Source organism: Trachemys scripta, chromosome 4 (assembly GCF_013100865.1).
Source record: "Trachemys scripta elegans isolate TJP31775 chromosome 4, CAS_Tse_1.0, whole genome shotgun sequence".
NCBI classification, from domain to species: domain Eukaryota; kingdom Metazoa; phylum Chordata; order Testudines; family Emydidae; genus Trachemys; species Trachemys scripta.
The window spans coordinates 41,759,137-41,786,880 of record NC_048301.1 but is presented as its reverse complement, the minus strand read 5'-3'; the positions used below and the strand labels follow the sequence as shown (position 1 = coordinate 41,786,880).

At 49.6% G+C, this 27,744-nt stretch overlaps 1 protein-coding gene and 1 long non-coding RNA gene across 2 annotated transcripts; one reads left to right on the top strand and one right to left on the bottom strand.

Moving 5' to 3' along the window:
• On the top strand, positions 1 to 25,334 carry LOC117876377. The gene is made up of 3 exons (XR_004645486.1): positions 1 to 4,231; positions 16,693 to 16,831; positions 23,977 to 25,334. It is a non-coding gene; the product is annotated as an uncharacterized LOC117876377 (long non-coding RNA).
• Positions 5,197 to 27,744, bottom strand: TGFB3 (transforming growth factor beta 3). Its single transcript, XM_034768487.1, has 7 exons — positions 26,608 to 27,744; positions 14,701 to 14,864; positions 13,719 to 13,848; positions 12,310 to 12,417; positions 11,113 to 11,284; positions 10,104 to 10,257; positions 5,197 to 6,366 (listed from the first exon to the last, which is right to left on the bottom strand). The coding sequence occupies exons 1-7, from the start codon at positions 27,089 to 27,091 to the stop codon at positions 6,208 to 6,210; spliced, it is 1,371 nt and encodes a 456-aa protein (XP_034624378.1). The 5' UTR covers positions 27,092 to 27,744; the 3' UTR covers positions 5,197 to 6,207.

Here is a 27,744-nt window from a genome sequence, read left to right as displayed (position 1 = left end):
GAACCAGAAGCATCTTCATAGGAGCAGACTGGAAATGAAAGCAGTTCACCTGCTACTTCTGCATCACAAGCCATTCTATGTTACACTTTTTGCATCAGTCCATTTAGACAATACTGTGGTGGTGTTTTACCACATGTATGGGGGCGGGGAAACATTGTAGTCCTTCTCCTACCCACTCTGAAGTGGGCAGAAGAGAATCTTGTGACATTCACTGCAGTCCACATAGCTGAGAAAGTCAGCATAATAGCAGTTTGGCTCGGAGTTTCAGCATACATCACAGGGAATGGAGCTTCAATCCACAAGTATTTCACCAGATGTGCAGGATGTGGGAAATTCTAATAATACACGTTTGCCACAACCCACAGCTGTAAAGTGCCTCTGTTCTGCCGCAGATATAGGGGCCTCTTGCACTAGGGATAGACACATTCTTTGTTCCCTGAAATTGCAGCCTGCTGTGAACCTTCCCTCCTTTCCCCTTCATTCCCCAGATGCTGAGAAAAGTACAAAAGGACAAGATGAAGTGGATTCTCATAATTCCAGGTTAACCATGGAACAGCCTGTGTGTGCAACTGTCCTTAGCCAAGCCCTGGACTCTTCGTTTCATAATCAATAGGAACTGATTCACGATGATAAGAACATTATTTTCTTATGGATATATCTTGTGAGACTGACCGTGAAGTGCCAAGTTCTCCCTGACTCAGACATCAATGTCCTTCTTAAGTCTCTAACACAAGCAACCAATGGCAAGTACAACCTAGTCTGAAAAGTTTTCTCCTTATGAGTTTCTAATACAGTTAGTTCCTTCTCTGGGTGCTAAATACCTGATTTTAAAATATTTTTTCCAGTGCAGCCTAAAGAAAAGCCCTAGTACCTGAAAGGACCTGGCTGCTGTGTTTTGTTCTCTTGGATCTAGTGCCACCTTCCCTGTGCAACATCCTCTAGGAGTGTTCTAAAAGCAGCCAAGCAACTGAAGTCCAAATTCCATGTAATCCACCTCCCTGGAGGAGCCCAAGGTGGTCCAGAATACAGTGCCATCCTCCTTTTAAATCTGTGGACACAGGTGGCATTTTCAATTGCAATTCCATCAGCTAGAAGATTAGGAGAAATCACAACCATTTGATGCCATTTTTAATTTGCTGCCTTTCTTCCTGTGCTCAGCTGCATTCCCAAGACAAATCCCAGCTTTCATGCTGAGCAAAAGGTGTCCCTTGTCTCCTTTCCTTCAGAGCAACTCAGGATGTGACAAAGAAAGGATCCTACATTCATGCAGCATGAGCTGAAGCCTCTCACATTTTACCTAGAAAAGACAAAAGTGTTTCAGATTAGCTGATTCCTTCTGTGGGTTCTGTAGCAGCACAGAAATGCAAAGCAGCTTGTGAAGTATTGACTTCTCCATGGATTTGTTCCCCTGTTCTTGAAGCATCACTCTGAGAAGGGGTCCTTTGTAAAAGTTCATTGGGCAAGGGCTCCCAGGTTGCTTCCAGGAGAGAAAGTGGAATGGATACTATAGAAGAGATTTGCAAAGCAGCCACCTGGAAGCCCAGCTGCTCCTTTACTAAGCATCATAGGGTGCATGTTAGTGACTCATTTTATTCACCTTTTGGGTAACCCATTCTAAGGGCTCCAATTTCAAATTCTAACATGTTTTTTTGAGTCAAGGAGTATGTTTTCCCCTCCCTAATTTGTCGAATTGGTGCTGCTATGTAAAGATTATTAATATGGGTTCCTTGAGCTCTTGTCAGCTAGGTGCCTTCTCAGTTACTGTTGTTCTGCATTGTGTGTGGACTGAGGATGTCACCCTCATGGGCTCCATGTGCACTAGCAGCAGTGACCTCTTGAACTTTTCTGAGCCATCCTTCTGCCTGACATCACCTGTGGAGCGGTGATGGAGAGAGGTGAGCCCCTTAATACAGATTCCAGGAGCTACATGTTGCAGATATCCTTTTAATAAGTGAGGAACCTTTTCTGTACAGTGAAACCGACCCCAGAATTGTCTCCAGCTCTCCCAGTGCTATGGAATCTGTCCTGCATTGAGAACCCAGCTCCACTATCAAAATCTGTCATCACAAACCATTGACAACAGTGAACTGCCCTGGGAGGCCATGGCTGTTTTGGTCTGCAGTCCAAGTGATGGCTGGAGGCCCCCTTTATTCTCTGCCTCTGATGGGATGAGTACCTCAGGCAGACACAAGACAGTTTAGTGGCAGCCAGAAAGTACAGAAAGGGATTTATGAACTTGAAGACTGGAAGACGTCAAGTGCAACACAGAGAAAAGTGAGAGAGCTCTGAAACTTAGTGAGTTGGAGCAAAGCTGATACTGTTTTCAGTTAAACAGACAAAGGTTTGTGTGAATGGTGTATGCCCCTTATTCCTTTTTTCTTTTAGGTAATCTCATTTCCTTTGTGCACTGAAATCTGTTGTCAGGAAACCAGAATAGGGGAAGCAGCACACTCCAATTCACACTGGGGGTGGGGATGGTCCACTGGTTTCCCATGTGCCTGTTGAATAGCTAGGGCCAGTGGAGAGCACAGTCAGCACAGAGAGCAAGGGTCTGGGACAGCATTTTATTCTGTAATGGTTCTTATATCAAACTCATTGCCATAGTAGCTGAGTGCCTTCTACTAGTGCAATAAGTTATGTAGTTCCTCTGTCTTAACAGTGGAGAACATTGCAACCAGAGTTGCATGGTACTGAGATTCAGACCTAGGTCTCTTGCATGCTACTGTAGAGCACTCCCAACCTGAGAAACAAGGAGCTGCCACATATAATCATACCAGTGGTCTCCCATATGGCAGTGCAGAATACTCCTTTCTTCCTCTCTTGTATGCTTCTGAGTGCAGAGTCTACTATATTGAGATAAGTGATTATGTTGGTATCATTTGAGCCTACCTAGGTTTGCTCCTGGTAGGGGAGTTATCAGGTGTGTATTCAGTACAGATAGTGAGGAGCCACTGCTTCCATCTGCTTTCCTACAGTCCACACTTGCTTTCCCCATTGTAGCAGACCACACGGGGAACAGCTTTCTGCCTTTGCCCTCCTTCCCCAGCCCCAATGTTCTGAAACAACCTGCTCTTGGTACTGGGCTCAGGAATCTATTCAACCTGCCATTAACCAAAGTGCTGCTGGGTTATCTGACAGCTGATCTGTAACCAAACAGTCCTGTAAGACATCTCCTCAATCCCCATTTACAGACAGGGAAGCTGAGTCCCAGAGAGGGAAGATGACTTGCCTTTGATTGCACAGCAAATCAGTGGCAGAATACAAGCCAGTTTGTCACACTCCCAGGCCTGTGATTTAACCACTAAGTCATTCATGCCACTCTTGACTCAGCCTGCCAGTCCAGGAAGCAGCTCCCCAGATAGGAGGCGGAGAGGTGAGGGTCTAGTGGACTGTGGGCCAGACTGAGAGCCGGGAACTCCTAAATTCTAATTCTTTCTCTGCCACTAGCACCCTCTGTGGCGTTGGGCAAGTCATTTCCCCTCTCTGAGCCTTACACTTCTCCATTTGCCAGCATTAATTAGTGAATGTTTGTGAAGTGCTGTAAGTGTCAAGTATTAGAAGGCTTTGTGCTCTAGTTCCGCCCTTTGTAGCCTCCCTTTTTTTTTAAGAGAAAGGGAGCCCTTCAATTGAATGGGCAGCAGGGCCAATCCCAAGGCCAAAGAGGAGTGATAACCAGAGAGCAGGCTCCAACTTGTAAATCAAAACCTCCCAGGGGGTTGCTGCTAAGAGATTAGAAGGGATTCCTTTGCCAGCTGGCATCTGGATTCCCCCATCTATCTAACCAGGTATTTACAGCATATCCATCAGCACATTATTGTAGTCACAGTGTACTCCCTCACTCGTCTTTCAGTGGGGAAAGCACCAGCACACTCAGTAATAAGTGCGTGCTGCAAGGCTGGGCAGAGCTACTAGTTTCATCACAAGTGACTACAGGTCAAGGAGACCTGAAGAAAAATGAAAGGGATAAAGTTAGGCAGTGAGTGGGAAGGGCCCTTTTATCAGAGCCGGTGTTCCTTCACTGCAGGCCAAAAGGGCATCCAACCACTAGTTGCCAGCTAACCATCTAGATTTTTTTCATGTCTCATTAAAATGCTTGGAATTGTGTGTTGGGGCAGTACCACAATGAGGTGAGCATCAGCTGCCTGCATTTTGAAGGAGGAGGATCAAACTGGGACCTGATGGAAGAACTAAACCTAAAGGAGAAGAGGCTCATGCAGAAGCCTGGTTGCAGGTGAGTATAGGCTACCAGCCAAGCATCATTTTGCACTGAGTTGTTGGGGATGGGGCAACATGTCCTGTGGTCTTAAGAACCTGACTAGGAGTGACTTCGGCTGTCCGAATCAGAGAGTCTGTGTGTGCATGATGCTATTGGAGTGGGTCTATCTATGGGTCCCACTCTTTCTAGAAGTGTCCAAGTGCAGGAGATAGTGTATCTTATATCTGGAATACCATGTCCTCTCTTTGGGGGGACTGTAGGTGAGGAGAGCGGTGGGTGCTATATCTTGCCTTGGGCAGGTGTCTGAGACTGTACAGTAGAACAGAGTGGCTAGGTTTGGCAAACTGAAGCTGTCTGAATGTGTCTATGGGACAATTTCTTTGGTATTTATGTGTGTGCAAGTCCATGTTTGGAAAACGATATATGTCTATGTGCCCATTTGTGACAGACTGTAACTCTACTTGTTTTCTCACTTGGCAGACTGCAAACAAGAGCCTATCCAACTGAATGTGTGAAGTAGTTAAGCCACGGTGACTGTAGTGTACACTATGGCAGGCTATCTATAAGTGCATTGCCCCATGTGTTGGACTCTATCCATTTTTTTGTTGTTGTTGTTCAATTGACAGGGAGGTTGTGTCTGCCTGACGGCACCTAGTGGAGGTGATTGCATATCAGAGGGCCTAGGTGGGATGTGGCACATACAGAACTGGTACCATTTGGGTGGAGTGCATGGATCTTGACCTGGCCTTCAGGCTGAGTGTTTTATTTGGCAATGGGAGGAAGAGGAGCTTTCTGGCATGATCTCCTCTTGCGAGTCTCTAGCTAGCCGTAGTGCTCTGTGTTCCTAGTGAGAATAGGACAAGTGGTTCTGAGTGGGGGGCAGATCTCGCAGTCACCCTAGCCTATGTTGCAGCTAGAACAGAATTCTGATACGATAAAATCTCTACCCCCTTCAGCAAATATTGCCTCTGGTCAAAAAATTCCATTTCCCCCCAAAATATTTATTTTTTTACAATGGTTTTGAGATTAATATTTTTTTAAACCTTGGCAGGTGAGACCTGGGCTAGGTCCTTGTGCAGGAGCGATGCAGAATTCCCTAAGGCACCTCACACACCACAACAAACACAGGGTCCTTTGGGGGAACAACCCAAGACTGGATGGGTCCAAATCTAGGTACCCACAGGAGCAACGGTGCCTGCACTGACACAAAAACCATCTAGCAGGACCTCCAGGAGGGGAGAGGAGCTGCATGGCAAGGAAATGGAGACATCAAGCCTTCTGTGAATGGAGTTAGCACACCCTTCCCTTTTCTTCTCAGATCAGCCCATCCTGAGCAGCTTGAATGTGGGGCTTGTGATTTGGATTTAGACCTCAGTACTCAGGAGCTACAGAATGGACCTTTGTGATTTGCAGGATACAGTAAAAGTTGTGGGACTCCTACATCCCAGCTCTGAGGCAGCAAGAGCCTGGGTGTGTCTCTCAGATCCCCTTCTTGGTGAACTTTATTTTTTTAAGAAAACTTGTTTGTTCCTTCATAAAGAAATCCTGATTCTTCAGGACAGAGGGAGGGCTGGGGTCCTAGGATAGCTGGAACCAGAACAGGAAGGACTGTCCAGCCTCCCGTCCCCCTTTCCAACACGTTCATCACGCTCTCCTGCTTCCCATTCTCAGCTATCCCCTGCCTCCAAACATTGTGCAGTTTCTCCATTCAGTGCCCCTCTCTTCCCCACCAAATGTCCAGCCATTCTGAAGAGTGTGGTCTTCACATCACCAAAGTGACTCTCAGAGAGAAGTACATGGAGCCACCAAGACAGAGAAATGTTCCAAAAGGGATCCACAAAGTGGGTGATATGTCCTGAACTGCAGGGTTAGAAGCCCAGGCCTTAGTGTGTTCAGGTCTCTGGCCCCCTTGTTCCCTTCATGTTACACTGGGAGCCGGAGAGTAGGTGGTAACAGTTTCTCTCTCAGCGTTGGGTAAGGCTGGGTGCCTTTCAGCTGCACTTGCAGGATTTCACCACCATGTTGGAGAGCTGCTCCACTTTGGGGGTCCTCCCAACATAGTACAGGATGGTGAGGGGCTCCAGGTCCTGGGGGACACAGCAGGGCGAGGCAGACGCCTCTGGATTCAGCGTGTAATACAGGCCCAGCACCTGCAGAAACAAAACACATGTAGGAACTAGGTTGGAGATGCCTGAGGCTACTGGGGCTACCATGTGATGCTTTTCCACTCCAGTGGGATCAGCAGAGGTGGTCTCTAGGCATTTATGTCACTCAACACTATAGTACTTACTGACTAGCAGGGACAGTCTCCAGTAGGTTTGACCCAAAATAGGGCCTATCTTTGAAAGTTTCTAATCTTCCCAGCCTTGAATGAGCCTTTATTATTTATTGCCACGTCCATTTGCTCTGATAATCAAAGCGAGTGGTCTACGGAGCGCAAATGCAGCCTGAGTAACAACTAACCCCTCTTCTCAGCTGGGCATTGGCATGGTTGATGGTGTCAAAATGTATTCTTTTAACAAAGCAGGGTGTAACTAGCCTGGGGCCATGTTGTGCTGAGCTCCATAAAAAGCAGTTGAAAAAATCAGTGTTGTTGATTTCAGCCAACTTCTCCAGATAGTACTGGATTTAATCCAGCCTTCTCAAGTATCCATGATTCCCTCCCAGCTTTGAACCATCTGATGAGCTTGCTCCACTCCATCCTCCAAGTCATTACAATATAGTATTGGCGCCAGAACAGAGTCCTCTGGGACCCCACTGGATTCCTCCTCCCAGCTGGCCCTGAACCACTGATGATTATTCACTCTAGTCACGTAACTGTTTTATAGCAGTTGCCATGTTTCTTCTCAGAGGTGGCTGCATTTCAGTGGTGGGTGACTTCTACATTTATAAGGTGAAAATCTGATCTCACCTGCCCCAGTCCGGTCCCATTGACTGCACTGGAGTTGGCCCTATTTTAAATTAAAGGAAAGTTTGGCCCATAGTCTAAGTCAGAGATGGCCCGGGGGCCACATCCGGCCCTTCAGATGTTTTAATCTGGCCCTAGAGCTCCCGCCAGGGAGAGGGGTCCAGGGCTTGCCCTGCTCTGGCACTCCAGCCGGGGAGCAGGGTCGGGGGTTTATCCTGCTCTGTGCGTGTCGTGGCTCCGCATGGCTCCCAGAAGCAGCGGCATGTCCCCCCTCTGGTTCCTACGTGTAGGGGCAGCCAGGGGGCTCCGCACACTGCCCCCGCCCCAAGCACAGCTCCCCACAGTTCCCATTGGAACCACAGCCAATGGGAGCTGCAGGGGTGGCACCTGCGGATGGGGCAGCATGCAGAGCCGCCTGGCCATGTCTCTGGGTAAGAGCTGGAGGTGTGACATGCCGCTGCTTCTGGGGGCTGCTTGAGGTAAGCGCTGCCTGGAGCCTGCATCCCTGACCCCCTCCTGTGCCTCAACCCCCTGCCTCAGCCTTGATCCCTCTCCCACCCTCCAAACCCCTCAGTCCCAGCCCAGAGAACCCTTCTGCACCCCCAACCCCAGAGCCCGCATGCCCAGCCGAGCCCACATCCCAACCCCCTGCCCCAGCCCGGAGTCCCCTCCCACACCCTGAATTCCTCATTTCTGGCCCCACCCGAGACCCCACACCCCAACCCCCAATTTCAGAGCATTCCTGGTCTGCCATACAATTTCCATACCCAGATGTGGCCCTTGGGCCAAAAAGTTTGCCCATCCTTGGTCTAAGTGCCTTGTGATCCTTGGGGTTGTACAGTGCTCTGGAAACATCCTATTTTATTATATAGATCTATCTAATCCCCATTTCTTTAGCTTCCCTCTGGGACGTCCCCCTCCCTGAAATGCTGCACACCCCTTGAGAGAGAAGTGAAGTTGGTTCAAAGTGATTATTTGTGAGGAATCTTCTGTTTCTCACAGTATTTGCCCCTAGGCACTGCTGACAAACTGCCTGACTAGAGCACCCTTCTAATAGCTGACCAAGGTTTTATAATTAATCTTGTTGCTCACTAATTTCCTGCTTTTTCCTTGTTCCTTCAAAAATATGAACCAGCCCAAATTCCCCTTACATTTACACTGATTCAGCCCCACAGACTTCCAGAAAGCCGCCTAACAGAACGTGTCCCCCTCCACACACACTTGCTCTTTTCCTGTGCCCTGGGAAGGAGATCCCATCCCCATGGAGCCATTGGTCCCACCCACTCTTTACCCTGCTTCCAGCATTTGTTCTCTAGTCATTTCCTTGGTTCTAGTACTCCCACTGCTGCTAGCCCTTCAGCGCAGTCAGGCCTTGCTGATGTGCATATGCTCAAGTCAGCACAACAGTTTTAACCTGCTTCCTGAGATCCCTCCCTTACCCACTTAGCTATCATTGCATTGAGTATCCTGTTACCAGTGGCATTTTTAATGAAGTTTGAAGCAAAGTAGCTAGTGAGCAATTCTGCCTTCTCTCTGTCCTGCTGCCATTTCCCTTCCCTAGGCGGGAGCAACCCCTGCATTCCTATTTTTTTTGTTCCCTTTTGCAGGCTCAGCAGGACGCTGGAGTCTTTGCCGCTAAGTCTGCACCATCTTCATGCACACAGCCCCAGCATGTCTGCACCATCTTCATGCACACAGCCCCAGCATGTCTCCCTTTCCTTGTAGATATTTAACCTTTAGGACTCTGGCCAGTCCCAAGGTGATGTTCCTGTCAAGGACTGACCATGTCCTAGGGTCATCATGAGTGGATTACCTAGAAGGGTAATCCACTAGTGACCTAGGCTTGGTCTACACTACCCCCCCCAATTCGAACTAAGGTACGCAACTTCAGCTACGTGAATAACGTAGCTGAAGTCGAAGTACCTTAGTTCGAACTTACCTTGGTCCACACGCGGCAGGCAGGCTCCCCCGTCGACTCCGCGGTACTCCTCTCGCCGAGCTGGAGTACCGCAGTCGACGGCAAGCACTTCCGGGTTCGACTTATCACGTCCAGACTAGACGCGATAAGTCGAACCCAGAACTTCGATTTCCAACCGTCGAACTAGCTGGTAAGTGTAGCCAAGGCCCTAGAGGCATTAGCCTTCTGCAGATTTTATATGTGGATCATCCTGCTTAGTGGACTTCTCCCACAGCCCTAGGCCTTTTCTCCAGGTGGCCCATGGGTCATGCAGGTGTCCTGCAGTGAGGAAAGCTGCCTCTGCAGAGAGGGAAATTTCCCATGTAACCACTTTCTCCTGCTCCATGCAACTATCACAGCTTTTTTATGAATTTGCTCCTCTCCACAACACACAGTGGGGGGGGAATATATAGTCCTAATGTTTTCACCCCTCAGCTCACAGAGATCATCTACACACAGAATCACTTCACCCACCACTGGAATGCAGAGCATTCACTTCACCCATCACTGGGGTATTAGGCAGCAGCTGTTTACAAGTGCCCAGCAGTGTTCGGTGACAGTTTACAACAGAAAATGCAGAAGAATTCTATATCCAGTGGAAACTGCAGGAGGAGCTTAGGAAGCAGAATGTAATTACTGGAGTTGAAACTTGACCCGAGCATTTGGATTAACACCCCATCCATTACACACACACCCCCTCTGCTGCCAAAGAAATGTACCCGGGGATCTTTAATGCCCACAGGTGGTCAGCACGGCTGTTTGAAATGTCATTTGATAGCCACACAAAGCTCCTGAGCAATGGGCTGGGGCATGGGCTCAGAACTGACTCCAAAGGAAGAGTGCCCCCACCTGAACCACCCCCACCATTGCCTGCAGCACCCTGAGGTTTCCTGGCACTGGCCTTGCTTGCCCCTATGTCACTTTGGAGAGTGAAATAGTTCAACCCCGAGGAGGTTACAGCTGCAAGCCACAAGCAGCCACCGCCATTAGAAGCCCCTGTCAGTATCAAATGCCTGTCGTACCGTGCTGTGGGTTGTGTCTGCGCTGCGGAGGTATGGGCAAGGGCCTGAACAGAAGTTGGCGAAGTAGCCCTTGGGCTCATGAACCCATTTCCAACCCAGGTCCTGTCGGAAGTCGATGTAGAGAGGACGCACACAGCAGTTCTCCTCCATGTTCCTGACACAAAACATTGGCACAAAGTGAATCCAAGGACATAGGAGAGATGGGAGCTTCTGCCCCTCCCCTACATGGCTCAATGGCTTCATGCCCCATTGAAGGATACAGTCTTTTGAGCAGAAGGAGCTATTATCTCCAGTGCCAGCTCTGACTGCATGACTAGGCCCGGTGCTACTGGCAAGTGCCTCTGGGAGAAACTGAGTTTTGGGTGACCATGCTGCTTGGCTACAACAAACAGAGCTGGGAGTAGCAAGAGAGAGGGAAGTCTGCAAATATGGCAGTGCTCAACTTCTACCACCAGGGGACACCCCCATCAAGATGTGGGGAAGGGAGAGGGAAAGAGCCTGGATTCATATGAAAATTCCTTTTAAAAGCAGAAGTGGAACATCAGAAACAAACCATAATGCCCAAGAGCAGGCACACAATGTTCAGCAAGCCCCAGCCTTGGTTGGATGACATGGCAAGTTCCAGCTCAGACTGATAGCTCAAATGTGTCCTACAGGAGGCAGTTCAAGTCCCTATAGTCACACTCGCTGGCTAGCAGCTCAGCTGCAATAGCGGGACCGCTTTTCCGATCTGTGTTAGTTTCTCCTAGGACTCCAAACACCACTGAGCTCTTGTCCTGGGATGGCCAAGCACAGCTCTGCCCTTAAAAGAGCCCTGGGGAGAACACTGATTCACAAACAGCTCAGAGGACCTGCTCATCCCAGGAGTTTCCAATGGGCTGGAAGCTTCCAGGTGTTTCCATGCCACCTGGCAGAAAAAACTATAGTACTTGTCCCAGAACTGGTGATCCTGCTGCTGCTTGACTGAGGGGGAAGGATAACGTCAGGGGTAGGTGGGGTCCTTGCTTACCGGAAGCAGTAATTGGTGTCTAGAGCTCGTTTCTTCCTGTAGCCTCCCAGAGCTGGACTCTCAAGCCGATGTGGGGGTAACATCATCAAAATCAGGTGGGGGTTGTGAAGGCCCTTCTGCTTCTTCAGCCGCCCCAAGTCCCCTCGCCCATGGTCATCCTCACTGTCGATGCCTGAGGACAGAAAAAGGCACCCCCCCGTAAAGGGTTAGCCTCAAAGCAGAAATGGGTAGTGTATGGACCAAGGAAGATGTGGAGAAAGACCCCAAAAGACCTTTCAGCGACCTGGACAGGACTGTGTAATGCTTGCTCCCAGGGCTTTGGAGCTGTGCTCCGGCTCCGCTCCAGCTCCAGGCAAAAACCTGCAGATCCACTGCTCCAGAGCTGCTCCATGCTCCAGCTCCGGGCTCTGCTCCAAAGCCCTGCTTGCTCCCACTCCTAATCTAGGGAGAAGGGGACTCAATCTCCCCGTTACATTCCCTCCTGGACTTCTTCCCAAACTGCTCCCAAACTGGACCCTTACTTGGCCAGCATGAATTTGGTTGCCACTGGCCTGAAATAGAGGCTTGTGGGCCACTTGTTTTACTATTTGCAAACTGCTGGTCAGGCTGTTAATCAGTCCCCTTCTCTGTTGGCTTCAGTCCCAGGACAGGCAGAAAGATGAATGGTTTAACAATGTCAGATCACTGGCACTCTGCAGAAATAGCCTCAGAAATCTAGCTGGTGGGGGCTAGTGGCTACAGCCCAAGGCTCAGAGCCAAGAGATTCCTAGTTCTTAACTCAGCCAAGCCACTGTCTCTCTGTGCCACCTCAGGCAGGATGTCCAACTCCTGGTGCTTCAGCCACCCTATCTGGAACCCAGAGTGAAAAACAGATCTCACAAGAAATCTGAGAATGCAGCAGAGTCAAATTTCCCAGAGAGAGATTACAACACAAAATTACCCCTTTCTGCACACATCCATCCATGCACACACATTATATACACTCATGCACTTACTGGCACACACACTCATCTAAACACAGAATTCATGCAGTGAAACAATCCACATGCAAGCACATATCTATTATCACTACATGCACATGGAGTTCCCTGGGTGTAAAATACTCAACATTCAGATCAAGCTTGAGATTCAGTTCTTCTGCAGCTGCTCCATGCTCCCCTCTCCCATAAGGTTCCCCCAACCCTTGCCCCTTGTCACCTTTGAACTTGACCTCCAGCACCTCGTTAAAGTTTTCCAAGATGTCCCCATTGGGCTGAAAGGTGTGACATGGACAATGGATGCTGATCTCCAGACCCAGGTTGGACTCTGCAGAGGAAGAGGTGACCCCATGAGAAACACATTCTAGCTATGTGAACTGTCCTCCAACTTATGAAGAGAGTCCCAGGGAGGCCAGAAACCCCATAGCTCCTAGGATCTGGGTTCAGCTCAAGGGCTGCTGGATGACATGGAAGGTGGAGACCAGCTGTCATCTTAAAAAAGAGAATGAGAAGGCTTCACTTGTACCAACAGCCATGCCCTTGTTTGCCCAGCCCTGATCAGCACAGCAGCTGCAGCCTCCTGTTTTTGTTGATTTTCCATCTAAGTCACACAGATTTTCCTGAGGTAATGTGTTTCTTCATATTAACAAAAACTTCCTGAGACCTGCCATACTGTGTGCTCACAAGAGAGGTTCTCATGGTAGCAGGAATCTGTTGATACAAGATTCTTACAGAAGCTTCTGTTCTATGTCTTGGTATGAATGGAAATGGCTGTCTGTCTATGGTATTTCTAAGGTACCTGTCACCTTGATATCTAAGCACCATCCACATTGTGACCACTTGCATTGCACACTATCAGCCAGCAGGACTGCCCAAAGCTAAGTGTGATACAGGCACTGAACTCAGGCCATTAAGGACAGAAGTTGGACTGCTTTAAAATAGGAGGAGCCAACAAACTCACGGCTCATCCTTCCCGAGACTGGCTTCATGCCAAGTGCCTGCATTCCAGCTTTCAGTGACAGCCAGGTTCCAGCTGTGAGGGTAATCCAGCTCTGACTCATGGTACCTGTGATCCAACTATGAGGAGTACTGAGAGTTACCCCATAACTGTTTGCTGGCTCTGCTGAATGGTAGCAGAGGCAAAACTATTAATATGTTCTCAGTCACAACTCTTTGTACACTGTAATACTGTGGCCTCTAGCTAGCTAGATGTGTCAGACAAATGCATTAGACTAAAAGCCTCTGGTATTCCCTCATCTTTACACCTGGCATGAGAATCAGGATTCTTGGTCCCACCACATTGTTTGCAGTTCAAAGGGAGCTCAGCCTCTTGAAGAGTAGGAAAATTTGCAGCTATCATATCCTGTAGAGAGTGGGAACTCCAGGGAGGGCTAGGTAGCTAAAGGAGTATGGAGGAGGCACAGCAGGGCAGCTCCTTGTGGGTAGTCTTGTCTCAAACTGGGCAGAACTGCTTTTGGTGGAACCTCACTGCCTCGGACTGAGGAAACTACCCTTTGCTAGAGGGAGATGAGGTTTTCCTCTGTATGTTATCTGAAGGAATGGGACTGGTGGCTCCCCGAGCGAACCAGACCCTCCACCCAGGCCCCTGTGAGACAGCAAGATCCCTACCTCTGCGCAGGAGCCACTCACGCACAGTCTCAGTGACATCGAAGGACAGCCACTCTGCAGAGCCCCTCGTTTGCACATTCCTGCCACTGAGATAGCGCTGCTTTGCTATGTGTTCATCAGGCCGGAGGATCTGTGTTGGGAGGAGACACAAAGGGAATCAGCCAGTGCAGCGTGGCTGGGGAGCAGAGGCACCACACATTCTCTGTTTCCCCACAAGGGTTAGGTTTGTTATGAACTAATCCAGGAGGAGTGTGCCAGGGAGGGACAAACTGGGAATGGCCCCATCTTTCCTTCAGGAATACTCTGTCACAGGTGAGAGTGATACCCACTCTCTAGGCACAAACTGGAGCATTAGCACGGGGCCTTTACAAAGCATCCTGCTCTTAGAGGACTGGCCAGACCTTCTCCTGCTGTGTCCCAATGGCAGGGGAGGGTTGAGGGAGTGCTAGCCTGGGCTGTAGGAGAGCCGGGTTCAATTCCTGCTCTCACCAACATCCTGTGTGACCTTGGGCATGCCCCTTAGTCGCTCTGTGCCTCAGTTCCATCTGTAAAATGAGGATAATAGCACTTACCTGCCTCACAGGGGTCTTGTGAGGATAAATTCATTAAAAATTGTGAAGTTCTCAGATGCTGTGGTGATGGGGGCCATGTAAGTACAATAAATAGGGGTGTAACTCCAGAGAGCCATGGAACACTGGAATACTGCAGCAGATGGGAACCTCTAGGAAAGGGCCCCATGCCAGGATACCCAGGGTATCTGAGAATGAGTGAGCAGGAAAGAGACAGCAAAGTCCCAGGGGAGAGAAGAACCTGAAAAGGTCAGGCTGAGGTGACTGCCTGTGCTGGGGAAATTAAGAGGGTTTTAGCCCCTTCCTGTCCCCCTGCCTTTGCACACCCTAGTTCTGTTTAGCCCTGAGAGCTGCAGCCAAGCTGCCCCCTCATCCTGCCCCCTAGTGCATGGAGGTGGGGTAGAGCCACTCACCTGGAAGAGCTCGATGCGCTGCTCGCTGCGTTTGGAGCTCGGGTTGGGCACTCGCAGCACCCGGAACTCAGCCCGGAACAGACTGGTGCTGTTCTTCTCTGCTGAGGACACGTTGAAACGGAACACGTTGGAGGTGATGCTCTTGGGGCAGATGCCCAACTCATCTAGGAGACAGAGAGGGAGGCTGAGAGCCAAGGGCCAGAGTAGGAGGGCCTGCGCAGAACAGACAGCTAACCCTGTGAGCAGCAGTGGATTGGCAAGGGGCATTCTGAACACAGTCTTCCATTCAAACTTCTGCCACGTTTACACTGCAATCTGACTGTCCTGGCTGAAGAAAACAGATGGGGGCAAATTCTCCACCCAAACCTGTTCTAAACCAGGGATTTTTCTGCAAAATTTTCCCAATGATGCTACCGTTGTTTCAGCTTAACCAGCCACAGCAATAGAGGGCCCCAGGTAGACCAGTCACCAGCATTTTTTATTCCACGTCATCTAGCCCAGCTCAGGGCAGGTATAATTCACACAGGTTTAAAATGCCAGTGGCCATGCAATCCTTATCTGCACTAACGCTCTCACTGTTGCTGCCATCAGGGGAGTTGAACAGCATTTTTCTGGAGTAGACAAGGCTTCATGTACATGAGTCCCACCCCACTAAAGGCAAGCGAGTACCTCTGGATTTACATCACCATTTCTGAGCACAGGACCTGGTCTAGTTGTCTTTGAATCTTAGTTTCACAAAATTCTCCTTAGAAAAAAACTATTTGGGTATGGCGCTGTCTCCTGGAATGAAAACTGGCCAGAGGCCACAAAGCATGAGGCAAGGAGGGGACTTTGGGGGTGTTGTCTAGTGGGTACTGTAGGGCTTGGCATTAAGGTAATCTTCATTGATGGACTGGATGAAGGACTGACATCTGATACTAGCTGCAGACACCAGCAAGGACAGAGAAATAATCCCAAGGGACCTAGAGAGATTAGACAAAGGGACTGGAAATAACAGAATGAGGCAGCCTGCTGGGAGAAAGTATTCGGACCCCAGATACCCAACAGGAAGGGAGGGGAGGGGTCTGGATAATGGATGTGGCATGAGACAGAAGAGAGGCCCCACAGAATGAGCCTCACCTCACCTAACATATTCTATTGCCTCTGTTCTCCCCCTCCCCTTTCCTCTGCCCTGATTCCTCCTGTGCCCTAGGCTTACAGAACTGCCCAGCCATAACTGGGAGTGCAGCTCACTGAACTCATGCTTCACCTTCATCCTGGGTACAGAACAGCCCTCATGACTTCCACCTCTAAAACCAGCATCACCCTGACCCCTTCAGTCCCTGCTCCTCTCTGCCCCCATGTGCTGGTTTACTGCTAACTGCATAGAGCGTGCAGCTTCTCACATGCTGCAGACCCAGCATAGTGAATGGGCCCTCAGTGGGGCCCTAAGCACTGCTCTATTGTGTCATTTGATGTGACATTTGTGTTGGTCTTAAGAAAAGAACTATCCCATGTTCCTGCTACAGTCCCAGCATGTGACGAACAGACAGGAAGCCCTGTTAATCCTGAAATAACACCCTGGTCTCAGACACTTCTCTTCACAGCACTGTCAGCTTCCAAAGGAAACAGGTCAGCAGGCTCTGAAGAGAAGGGCTAGTGTCAAACCAGCACCTTGGAGAGATGACAAACCTATCCACAAATGGACATAAGCTCCCACCACAAGTTCCCAGGGCCAAATTCTGTTCAGCATGCCATTGGTTTAATCCATAGTCACTCCAGTGAAGACAAAGGCCCTTCTCTTGATTTACACCCAGACTCAGAGAGCAGAAGTGCAAGAGTTCATGGGGATTCACCCCCTGAATGCTCTGGCCTTCCAGCCAAGCCAAGGTGTAAGACAAAATGCTGCTCCCATGAACTTGCTTGGGAGTTTTGCCATTGGCTTCTTTGGGACCATGGTTGGAACAACTTCCCTGTCAAGCAGGATTTATCTGATGCATTGTTTCCATCCAGGAGACTGATGCTTGGTGCATAATGGGTGATTATCGCAGATATGGCTCAGATCCTTACAGCAACAGCAGACAGGACTGCTCATACCCGCATCTCAGCGGCAGACAGAGGACATGCTGAGCCATGCTGTGGAAATGGGCAGGTAGGTTCTTGTAGCAAACCATGAGTTCTTAGTATCACTCCACAGAAAGGTGCAGTATCTCCAATGACACATTAAATCAAGGTGTTGGCCCATATGCTCATTAACAGTCCTAGGGCATCCTCCTGGAAGAGGCATAACTTGGGCAATTCCATTCTGCCCCTAGGACCACTCTGTGGTTCCAGGTGGATACTGTCTTCCACTTCACTTCCTGTCCTAAACTCTTTTGTAGTGTTGCTAGTCATTATTAGCCAGGTGGACCTTCCATTCCACAAGTAGCTGCCTGTCAGTGGTGGGTGAAGTGCTTCCTATATCCATGTACATACTTTACCCTATGTGCAGTGCAGTTAAGGCTTAGTTAATTAATGTGTATAACAGACCCTGAGATCCTTGGCTAAAAAGTACTAGAGAAAGGCTATTGTTTTTATACCTTATCCCTCTCCTGCTATCATCACATCCTCTTCTTTCTGTCTGTCTAATCTTTCTTTTTAGCCCTCGTCACCATGTTATCTGAGCACTTCCCAAGTATTTACTGGTAGAAATAATCTTTCTTTTCTTTTCAGCATGTAAGAGAAATAGCGTGTTTATAGTTGTTTCCGTTTACTATGAGTGTGCTGTACAAAAAAGGCTTTGTTGAGAGAAAGCTAAGCTGATGAGTTCTGTGTTTCATTCTGAATGCAGTCAGGTCCATGCTCAGTCTTGTCTCTTGTGGTAGTCAGGGACCAACTCCCAACTCTGTCTCCAACACTCATTAGCCTTGCCCATTGGTTGCCTGTTTCATTGATCTGGTGGGATGGAGCTGTCACTGGAGGTCCTGGTCACAGAGGAAGAGGTGATCGACCTCTCAGGAAGTTAGAGCCAGTACCACCAGAGGTGCGGAGAGGGAGTTTGAATATCAGGACAGAGACTTCAAACTGGACTCTGGGCTTGATCGGACACCAGCGCAGGGATCTACCTAAGCAGACAGGCGCTTGGAACCAGCTACACCTGTTCCAGAGTCTGGTGCTTCATTTGTGGATCATGTGAGTTGCAGTAACTGAGCCTGGAGATCATGAATGCATGGATATGGTCTGTGGCCAGGTCTGTGTCTGATAGTGTGGAGTGCACGCTGATGGCCATTCATCACTGAATGGAGCATTTTTTGCCACCATTGCATATTTGGGTGTCCAGTAGCACCAAGAAGCCCAAAAGAGCTCAGGGCTGTGGGCTGACTCAACAATCTGAAAGCAGATGCCTTCGATAGTAGAGGATGCGATACAGAAGACAAGTTCTTAAAGTGCTTCCTTCTTCCAACCAATGTAACCTCAGCTTTGCCTGAGTCACTATTAGCCAGCTGCTCTTATCCAAGCGCTAATTTCAGGGAGGCTCTAAATGAGGTGGGAGATGGTGCTGTTTGTTTGATACAAAGGAGAGGTGGATCTGGGTATTGTCTGATGGCACTTCTGCCCATGTTGCCTTACCAGCTCCGCCAATGGCTCATATAGATGTTGAATAATATGAGGGAGAGGATTGAGACTTGTGGGTCTCCTGCAGTTGAGGGCTTTGGACGTGGAGGGACAGTTGGCCAAAGGACCCAGTGTGTTTGATATAACTGCACCCGTCTCCCAAGATGGCCTCTGTTTTGTGACATGAGGCCAAGCAAGGTCACTCGCTGGCAGATATGAGTCCTTCTCTCTGAGACCATCCAGTCAGCGCTCAAAACGTAGCTAGGTCTGAGTCACCTGAATCTCAGGAGACCCTGGATTCCTGGAGTAGAGGGACTTGGATGGGCAGAAGGGGATTATTCTGATTATTCTTTTAAGGTTGGTTCTTGTAGGTTTTTGTCTCCAAATTTATGTGCTTTGGAGAGACAATGGCATCCTTCTCTTCTTTAATGAATCTCATCTCTCTCACCACCCCCACTCTAATATAGCAGAGCTTCCAGACACACCCAGGAGTTGGGAGTGTGGCAGCAGGATATTTGATTATCTTTGGCTGCTGCTCCCTCACCCCATATTCCCTGTGACCGTCCCCTTGAAATCCCATCTGTGCAGTACAGTGCAGGGCAGATACAGGTAGCCTATACGCTGAATCCAGCCAACTATGTATGTGAAGGAAAACACAAAAGGCTTCATGCCTCCTACATCTGTCTCTCCTACTTTCCCCAGGTAACTATTGGTCTCTCTGGTTGTCTCTCTCTTCTGGTCTTCAGAATAGGCTGCTTGCCTTGGATGTGAGAAGTGGGCGACTCACACTTGCCCATTATTAATTGTGGCATATGGCTCTGAGTGCGGGCTGGGCTCTGACAAGGGGATAATAGTGGTTTGGGGGCTCCCTACAGCCGTGGTTTTCAAACTTTTTCTGGTGACCCAGTTGAAGAAAATGGTTGATACCTGTGACCCAACAGAGCTGGGGATGAGGGGCTTGGGGTGTAGGAGGGGCTCTGGGCTGGGGCAGGGGGTTGGGGTGTGGGAGTGGGTTAGGGCTCTGGGCTGGGGGTGGAGGTTCTGGGGTGAGGCCAGGGATGAGGGGTTTGGGGTGCAGGAAGGAGCTCGGTTTGGGGGGCTCAGGGCTGGGGCAGGAAATTGGGGTGCAGGGTTGGGGCGTGGGCTTACCTCGGGCACCGCCTGGTCAGTGGCACAGCAGGGGTGCTAAGGCAGCCTTCCTGCCTGTCCTGGCACCGTGGATCGTGTTGTGCCCCAGGAGCAGCCAGCAGCAGGTCCGGCTCCTAGATGGAGGCATGCAAGTGCTTGGGGCGGGGGCAGTGCACAGAGCCCCGTGCCCCCCCCCCCCACCTAGGAGCTGGACCTGCTGCTGGCCCCTTCCGAGGCGCAGCGCGGTGTCAGAACAAGTAGGGACCAGCCTGGCTTAGCCAGGCAGCGCTGCCAACGGGACTTTTAACGGCCCTTACATTCCGTGACCCAGTACTGCGTCGCAACCGGCAGTTTGAAAACCACTGCCCTACAGGCTGCTTGGTTTGGATGGCACAAGTGGGCAGGGCTGGGGAGAGGACTGTAGTGGCACCACTGTCCCTTTAGAAATAAATTAGGAGACTCTTTTAAGCCAATGGTATTCAGCTCTTCCCCCATGTACTGCTTGCAAGGCTGGGAATGGCATGGGAACAGGGACTGCCGTTTGCCCAAATACAAACGGCCTGTGTTTTGGAGGGTTTTGCTGATTACATAGGACAGAACCCTCTGCTCTCTAGGGAAGTGAGACCTTCCTTGAGCAATGGCCACCTTCCCCTGCTGTGCGCTAGTGCCCTGGGTAGCACAGCAGAAAGAGCATTCCCTCAAGTGACTGAACAGCTCTTATCATGGATAGGGCCAGAAGCCTGCTTTTCCAACATGACCAGGTTTGACCTGCTGCAAGCTCCCTCCTCAGCTTTCCTCATTGTCAAGTTGGTGTCCTGGAGAAGGATGAGGTCTCCAAGCCACTGAGTTGTTCAGCTGAAGGTTTGGCATTAGGGAAGTTTTGAGCATGGGTATGTGTACATGTGTGAGACTTGTCTGTATCAGCCCCTAAGATCACTGGAGTAAGCCTGGCTTATGGCTCAGAACTTGCTCTGAGATCACCACCTGAGAATGACAGAGTCAGGGGACAGTTGAACATTAGCCACTTTTGAAGACATAGGGCCAAATTCAACCCTGGTGTAAGTGGATTAAACTCCACTGACTTCAGTGGGGATGTGGCTGCTTAAACCAGGACTGAATTTGACACGTCTCCCGTGGCAGCTCAGTTCCCAAGATGTCTCTCCCCAGGACAGACACTGGCCAGTCCCAGGAATTCAGTTCAAATAGCACTTTAAACCCAGTGTTCAGTCATGAGCTGGGCATTCTGGATCTGGATGGGGAAGGTTAAATAATTTTAGTGCTAATCAAAATAAGAGATTAGCAGAATAAGACACCTGGTAGTGATGGGGGACTTTAACTATCTAGACATCTGTTGGAAGAGTAGTATGGCAAAACACAACATTTCCAATAAGTTCTTGGAATGTATTAGTGATTGCACAACAGCAAACTATCCTGATTCAAAGGAAAGATAGGAAGAATAGTAAGAGGCCAGTATGGATCCATCAGGAGCTCTTTAATGACCTGAAAATCAAAAAAGGAATCCTACAAAAAGTGGAAACATGGATGGATTGCTAAGGAGGAGTACAAAAGAATAGCACAAGCATGTATGGAGAAAAATCAGAAAGGCTAAGGCACAAAATGAGTTACACCTAGCAAGGGATATAAAAGGAAACAAGAGGCTTTCTGAATGCAATAGGAGCAAGAAAAAGACAAAGGAAAGTGTAGGTCCTCTGTTTAAAAGGGAAGGAAGGCTAATAACTGATGACATCAAGAGGGCTGAGGTGTTTATGTCTATTTTGCTTCAGTCTTCACTAAAAAGTGAAAAGGTGACCAAGTACTTAACACAATTAATATTAACAACAAGGGGGGAAAATATGTTAAGAAATAGGGAAAGCACAGGTTAAAGAATATTTAGATAAGTTAGATGTATTAAAGTGGGCAGGGCATGATGAAATTCAACCTAAGGTACTTAAGGAACTAGCTGAAGCAATCTCAGAACCGTTAGTAATTATCTTTGAGAACTCCTGGAGGATGGGTGAGAGCCCAGAGGACTGGAAAAAGGCAAACACAGTAAAAGGGGGAACAAAGAGGACCCAGGGAATTATAGACCTGTCAGCCTGATTTTAATACCTGGAAGAATACCGGAATAAATGATTAATCAATTTATAGCCACCTATAGGATAATAGGGTTTCAAGGAATAGCCAGCATGGATTTGTCATCAAATCATGCCAGACATCTAATTTCCTTTGACAGGTTTACTGGCCTAGTGGATGTGGGGAACCAGTAGACATGATATATCTTGATTTTAATAAGTCTTTTGATACACTCCCACATGACACACTCATAAGCAAACTAGGGAAATGTGGTCCAGATAAAAAGACTAAGGTGGGTGCACAACTGGTTGAAAGACTGTACTCAAAGAGCGGTTATCAATGGTTCACTATCAGACTGGGAGAACAAATCTAGCGGAGTCCCACAGGGGTCAGTCCTGGGTCTGGTACTATTCAATATTGTCATGAATGACTTGGATGATGGAGTGGAGAGTCTGCTTATAAAATATGCAGGTGACAACAAGTTGGGTGGGGTTGCAAGCACTTTGGAGGACAGGATTAGAATTCAAAACAGCCTTGACAAATTGGAGAATTGATCTGAAATCAACAAGATTAAATGCAGTAAAAATAAGTACAAAGTACCACACTTAGGAAGGAAAAATTAAATGCACAGCTATAAAATGGGCATAACTGGCTAGATGCTTACACGCCCAGATCCTTTTCAGCAGTACATCTCAAATTGAATATGAGTCAACAATGTGATACAGTTGTAAAAAAGCCTAATATCTTTCTGGGGTGTATTAACAGGAGTGTTGTATGTAAGACATGGGAGGTAGTTGTCCCGCTCTACTTAGAACTCCAGCTGAGCCAGTGCTGTATCCAATTCTGGGTGCCACTCTTTAGGAAAGATACAGACAACTGAAGAGTGTCCCGAGGAGAGCAACAAAAATTATAAGAGGTTTAGAAAACCTGACCCATGAGGAAAGGTTGAAAGAACTGGACATATTTAGTCTTGAGAAAAGAAGACCGGGGGGGGGGGGGGGGGCGATAACAGCCTGCAAATAGGTTAAGGGTTGTTATAAATAGGAGGGGAATCAATTGTTCTCCATGTCCACTGAAGATAGGACAAAAAGTAATGCACTTAATCTGAAGCAAGGGAGATTTAGGTTAGATAGTAGTAGTTAAACTCTGGAATAGGCTTCTGCAGGAGGTTGTAGAATCCCCCTCATTGGAGGTTTTTAAGAACAGGTTGGACAAACACCTGTCAGAGATGGTCTAGGTTGACTTGGTCCTTCGCCAGCACAGGGGACTGGGCTCTATAACCTCTTGAGGTCCCTTCCAGCCCTACATTTCTATGATTCTGTGATTAAAAAGAGTCTGGCAGATAGTGGCAACTTTCCCCTTCACCCCTTCTAATGCACCTCAGTCCTGGCCTGCACCACCCCCTGCTCTTCCATTCCTGCTTTCCCCCTGCCAAGATGTGCCAATGCACCTCAAATGCCAGCCTGCAGCCTCCTTGTAGCGGGGTGGTCACCCACTTCTGCCTTAAAAGGCTTAAAACAGCCCAGGGAGAGGGCTGTGACAGGGAAGGAAAAGCTAGGCTGATTGGGGGAAGCAGCCACAGCTGGGACCACAGCCCAATCAGGCCACAGCTGGCCCTATAAGAGGGCAGTGGGCCAGAAGGATAGATTGACTCTCTCTAGCTTTGAGAGGGAGGGACCTGGCTGCAGGGAGCTGAGAGAAGATACCTGGAGTGGAGCAGGGCTAGGGGAAGGCCAAGGGAACTGGGGAGCTCCAGCCTGGAAACTCCCCAGGCTGTGTCCTAGTGGAAGGTCATATAGGTACTGGGGTTACAGGGGGCAGCCCATGGGTAGGCAAAGGCAGCAGGTCCAAACCCCCCTTGCCTATGATGAGTGGCTTTTACACTGCAGTCTGCCCCAGTGAGTGGGAGCTAGATGGTGACTGGCAGTAGCCCATGACTGAGGCAAGGTGGGGATAGAGGGTTGGGGGTTCCCCTGGGTGGGGAGACCCTGAGACTGTGGGGGTATTGCCAGGGGGCAGCACCCCAAAGACAAGGGGCACTGGGTCCTGGGAGGGACACAGGGGCCAGTGGCAGCGGGATGCTGGCCCGTAGAGGGCGTTCCAAGGCTGGTAGAGCTAATTCCCTGAGACGACCAGCAGGAGGCGCCACAGGGGTGAGTCCCGCACCGTCACACTCCTATTATCTTTTCTCACATTGCTCCTGCATTTGAACAGGCTCCTTCTTTCCTGGTACCAACCATCCTCCTTCTACCCCTCTAGAGATAGCATCCAAACCCTCTTCTTTCACCTCACCTTACCCTGCTGTGCTCCACTGTGGTGCTATCTGACACCATTTTCATGCCCAAAACATATTGTCTATAGTGTATCTATCTGATTTTGACTGTAAGCAGCTCAGGGTAGGGACCTGGCCTACCGACGTATTTGCAGAGCACCATTAATGTTATTCTAGTAAGACATAAATATTGTAATAAGTGGCTAACAGCCCTTCTTCCTGCCTTGCAGTTTTCCCTGCTCCTTGAGTCCTGGTGTCTCCTGAGAAGATAGCTAATCATATAACCATATGGCATACAGTCTGCTAGAGATTAAATAAAATTAGTTGCATTACCCCATTGTATCCCTTATTCCACTTCATCATGGTAAGAGTAACGTAAATCTGGCAATATGGCTGCAATCTGAAACTGCCACCACTGAGACGCAGCTCCTCCAGTACAACAGTGCCAGGAACCTCTGGCACAAAAACAGCATCCCCAATGTAATACTACAGCATCAGGGAACAGCCTGCATTGTGACATGACGGCATGTCCTCCATTGTCTTCCAGAACTGGGGAATCGCCAGCACTGACTGAATGGATTGCTCAGTGCCTACATCCGCTCAGCTTCCGAATCTGCAATCTGCTGAGGGTTGTGTCTGCTCAGTCTCTAGGTCTCTGTATCTGCACCTGAATCTGGTTACTGTCTGCATCTGTGTCAGCTCAATGTCTGCTCTGCACTTGCTCAACATCTGTTTTTCAGTGTCTCCTTGGTGTCTGTGTCCCATTGGGATCTCCTCTGCATCTGCATCTCCTCAGCTTCTACTTTGGTATCTGCCCTGCACCTACTCAGCATCTATGTGATCCTCTGTTCATTATCTGTCTCCTCAGCATCCCCTCAGTGTCTGCATCTGCTCAGCATTTCCTCAACATCTGGGTCTCCTATGCATGCATGCAGTGTCTTATTATATGTGTGTCCGGAATATCTGAATTTCCTCAGCATCTCCTCTGTCTTCCCTCAGTGGCTGAATCTCCTCAGCAGTTACATCTCCTCAGTTTCGGTCTCTCCTCAGCACCTCCTTTCTGTCTCCTCAGCATCTTCTCCATGTCTGTCTGCCTTCCTCAGCACCCCTATCTCTGTCTTCTCTGCATCTGACCACACTGCACAGAGTGAATGGGTCAAATCCATCACTGCTGTAACCACTGAAGTCAGCAGAGTTTTGCCACAGATTAATTTGGCCTGATGCCTGGGACTCTGTTGTCCACATGCAAGACACTCTTAGATTTCTGCTACTAGTCCTTGGGGGTAAATTCAGCCTACAAGCCTCAAACTTTTTCCTCCTCTCCCCCCCCCCTCATCTTTTTCCTTTCCTTTCTTCTTTCTCCTCTACTCTCCTCTCTGTTCTCTCCTCGCTTCTCAGGGCTTCAGACATTGGCTGGGCTTGCTATTCCCTGGCTAGAGTCTGGGCTGATGTTATTCCAAGACACTGAAAAGCCCATCCCTTGCCTGCCCTGTTGCCAATGCTCGAACTCCTCCACCTGCTGCGGCGCTGCTCTCCAGCTAGCGCTTGGCCTTTTTAAAAAAATAATAAATCATGTTTTAAAAATTAATCTTTGTTTTTTTCGGACCCCGTCTTGTCCCGTTCCCCACGCACGCACACACACTGCTTCTCTCCAAACTCCCCTACACGCGCTTTCTGGGACACAGCCCCCCCCAACCCCCCTGTCCATTGACTTTCTGCAGTCCCGCAATACACACACTTACTGCCCCCATCCCAATAAGCAGTAATTTCAGAGCCCAAGAGGACACCTAGTGGTAGGAAGGGGGCATGAGGCTGTTCCCAGAATTCTATCTGCCCTCAGACTGAGGGTTTCTGTCTGTGCAGTCTCTCAGCATTAGCCAAACTTCCTTCCCTCGTACTGCGCTTTGAAAATCTTTGTTGTAAACACGAGTCACATTTACTGAACATATATGTTCAAAGACATGCAAAAACATACAGATCTCAACTTCCCATATGAGCAAATACACACGCCAAGAAACACTGTACATTCCAACGCTTTGACTCTTCCCAAGCATGTACAAACACACACAAAGATGCGCACATCTCACACCCACTCAGGTATACTGCAAGACACAGAAACAAACATCTCATATGTCACTCCATCCTCACACAGGCCTGAAACACACAAGTACTCATCTCACTAATAAGAAATGTAGATACCTATCTCAGACACACACACACTGGTGGTACTCATACCTACTTGCACAAATGCACGTGTGCACCCATAGATATAACATATATGCAGATGTAGACTGACAATGTATCATATAGTGTGTACACACATACAAATAGGCCTGTGTCCACACATTCACCTTTGTACAGACATCTGCATGCCCATATGTACATGCATACAAACCCACACCTATGCATTGTCAAGCACACACTTTACAGCCAAGGTGGTGTGGCTCAATCACCTGAAAAAAGCAACAAAAAGGAGTTTCCTAGGACCACCACTTTTCTCTTTTCTAGAGGTGATTCAGGCCAAAGCAGACGTGGCCACAATTGTCCAGAAATCTGCCTCCTAGCTTGGAATGACCATCAGGGTCTGTGAATGCCCCCACCAGGAAACTTTGTCCCTTCCTGATGGAAGTCCTGAGTATTCTTCCTGTGTTCCCACTCCTCTGTCCCAACCCAAAGGCTTGGGTGTCCTTTCCTTCTTCCCCTTACCCCACCCCCGCCCTTTTCCTCCCGTGTCTAGGAAGCCCATAGGCAGCCTTGCCTCTCAGCTTCAAGCAGTGCGTGCCTCCTGCCCAGCCTTGGATCCCTTCCAAAATGATGCCCTGAAAGCCAGGCACAGGAGCAGAGGATGACAGGGAACTTACTGTGCTCGGGGAGACCCTGGATCATGTCAAATTTGTGGATCTCCTTGGCATAGTATGCAGATTCGAGACTGTCCTGAGCGCAGGTCTCCTCCTTCTCCTCCTCCATCTCCTCCAGCAGCTCCCGGGTGCTGTTATACAGGGCCAGGATCTGGTAGGGCACATGAGCTGGTCCCACCATCTCAGGGGGGCTCGTGAGCCTCAATTTGCTCAGGATCTGTCCCCTAATGGCCTCCACCCTCTTCTTCTTGATGTGGTCAAGGTCTAGGGTGGTGCAAGAGGAGAGCGAGAGGCTGACGGTGGCAAAGCTCAGCAGGCAGAGGACCACCAGAGCCCGTTGCAAGTGCATCTTCATGTGCGAGAGTAAAGAGGGGGCCACAACGGAGAGAGACCCCAGAGGAAGCGCAAGTGGGCTAGGGAGACCAGGCAGGGCTTTCGGTGCAGCCTCCCCAGATCCTGTAGACTGAGGCTTGGCAAGAAGGTGCATGAACTCACTGCGCTGTGATCGATTCAGGACTTCCAGGAAGCGCTGGCAACACTTAGGAAGGAGAAACAGGCTCTGTGCCTCGGCGAGCCGGGATCCTTCTCCATGTGTCCAAGCAGGACCCGCTGAGCCAGGGCTCCAGGCAGACCAGGGCAGGGGAGGGGGCCTCCGCACGAAGCGCTCTGCCAGGAACAACAGCAGCGACGCTGAAGCTCAACTGTGCCGCGGGGCAGCCTGGCAGCTCCAGAGGCAGGTCCCCTGGACCAGCGACCTGCGGCGCACGTGTCAGGCAGGCAGGACAGGGCAGCCCCCCGGGGCCGGGCAGGCGCGGGCTCGGCACTTGTTGCGGGCATGCACCATCCACGCGCTCCCCTTAGCTCACATCCCCTCGGCGGGCGCGGGGGGGTGTTATTCGCTGCCGCTTGGCTCCATTGGCTGCTGACTCGGGGCTGGGCGCAATTAAGCGACTGCCGGGCTGCACATCCCTCTCCGCGGGGATCCAGGTAAGAGCCTGGGGCAGCCCTGCCTTGCCCCTCTCTTAGGGACTCTGGTGGCGGTATCCCCCAGCGCGCAGCCGGAGCCCTGTGCTCGCCGCGTCCCTTTCTCTCACCCTCTCCGGCCCCCGGACCCCCCCTCGCTCCCTCACACACACTGAC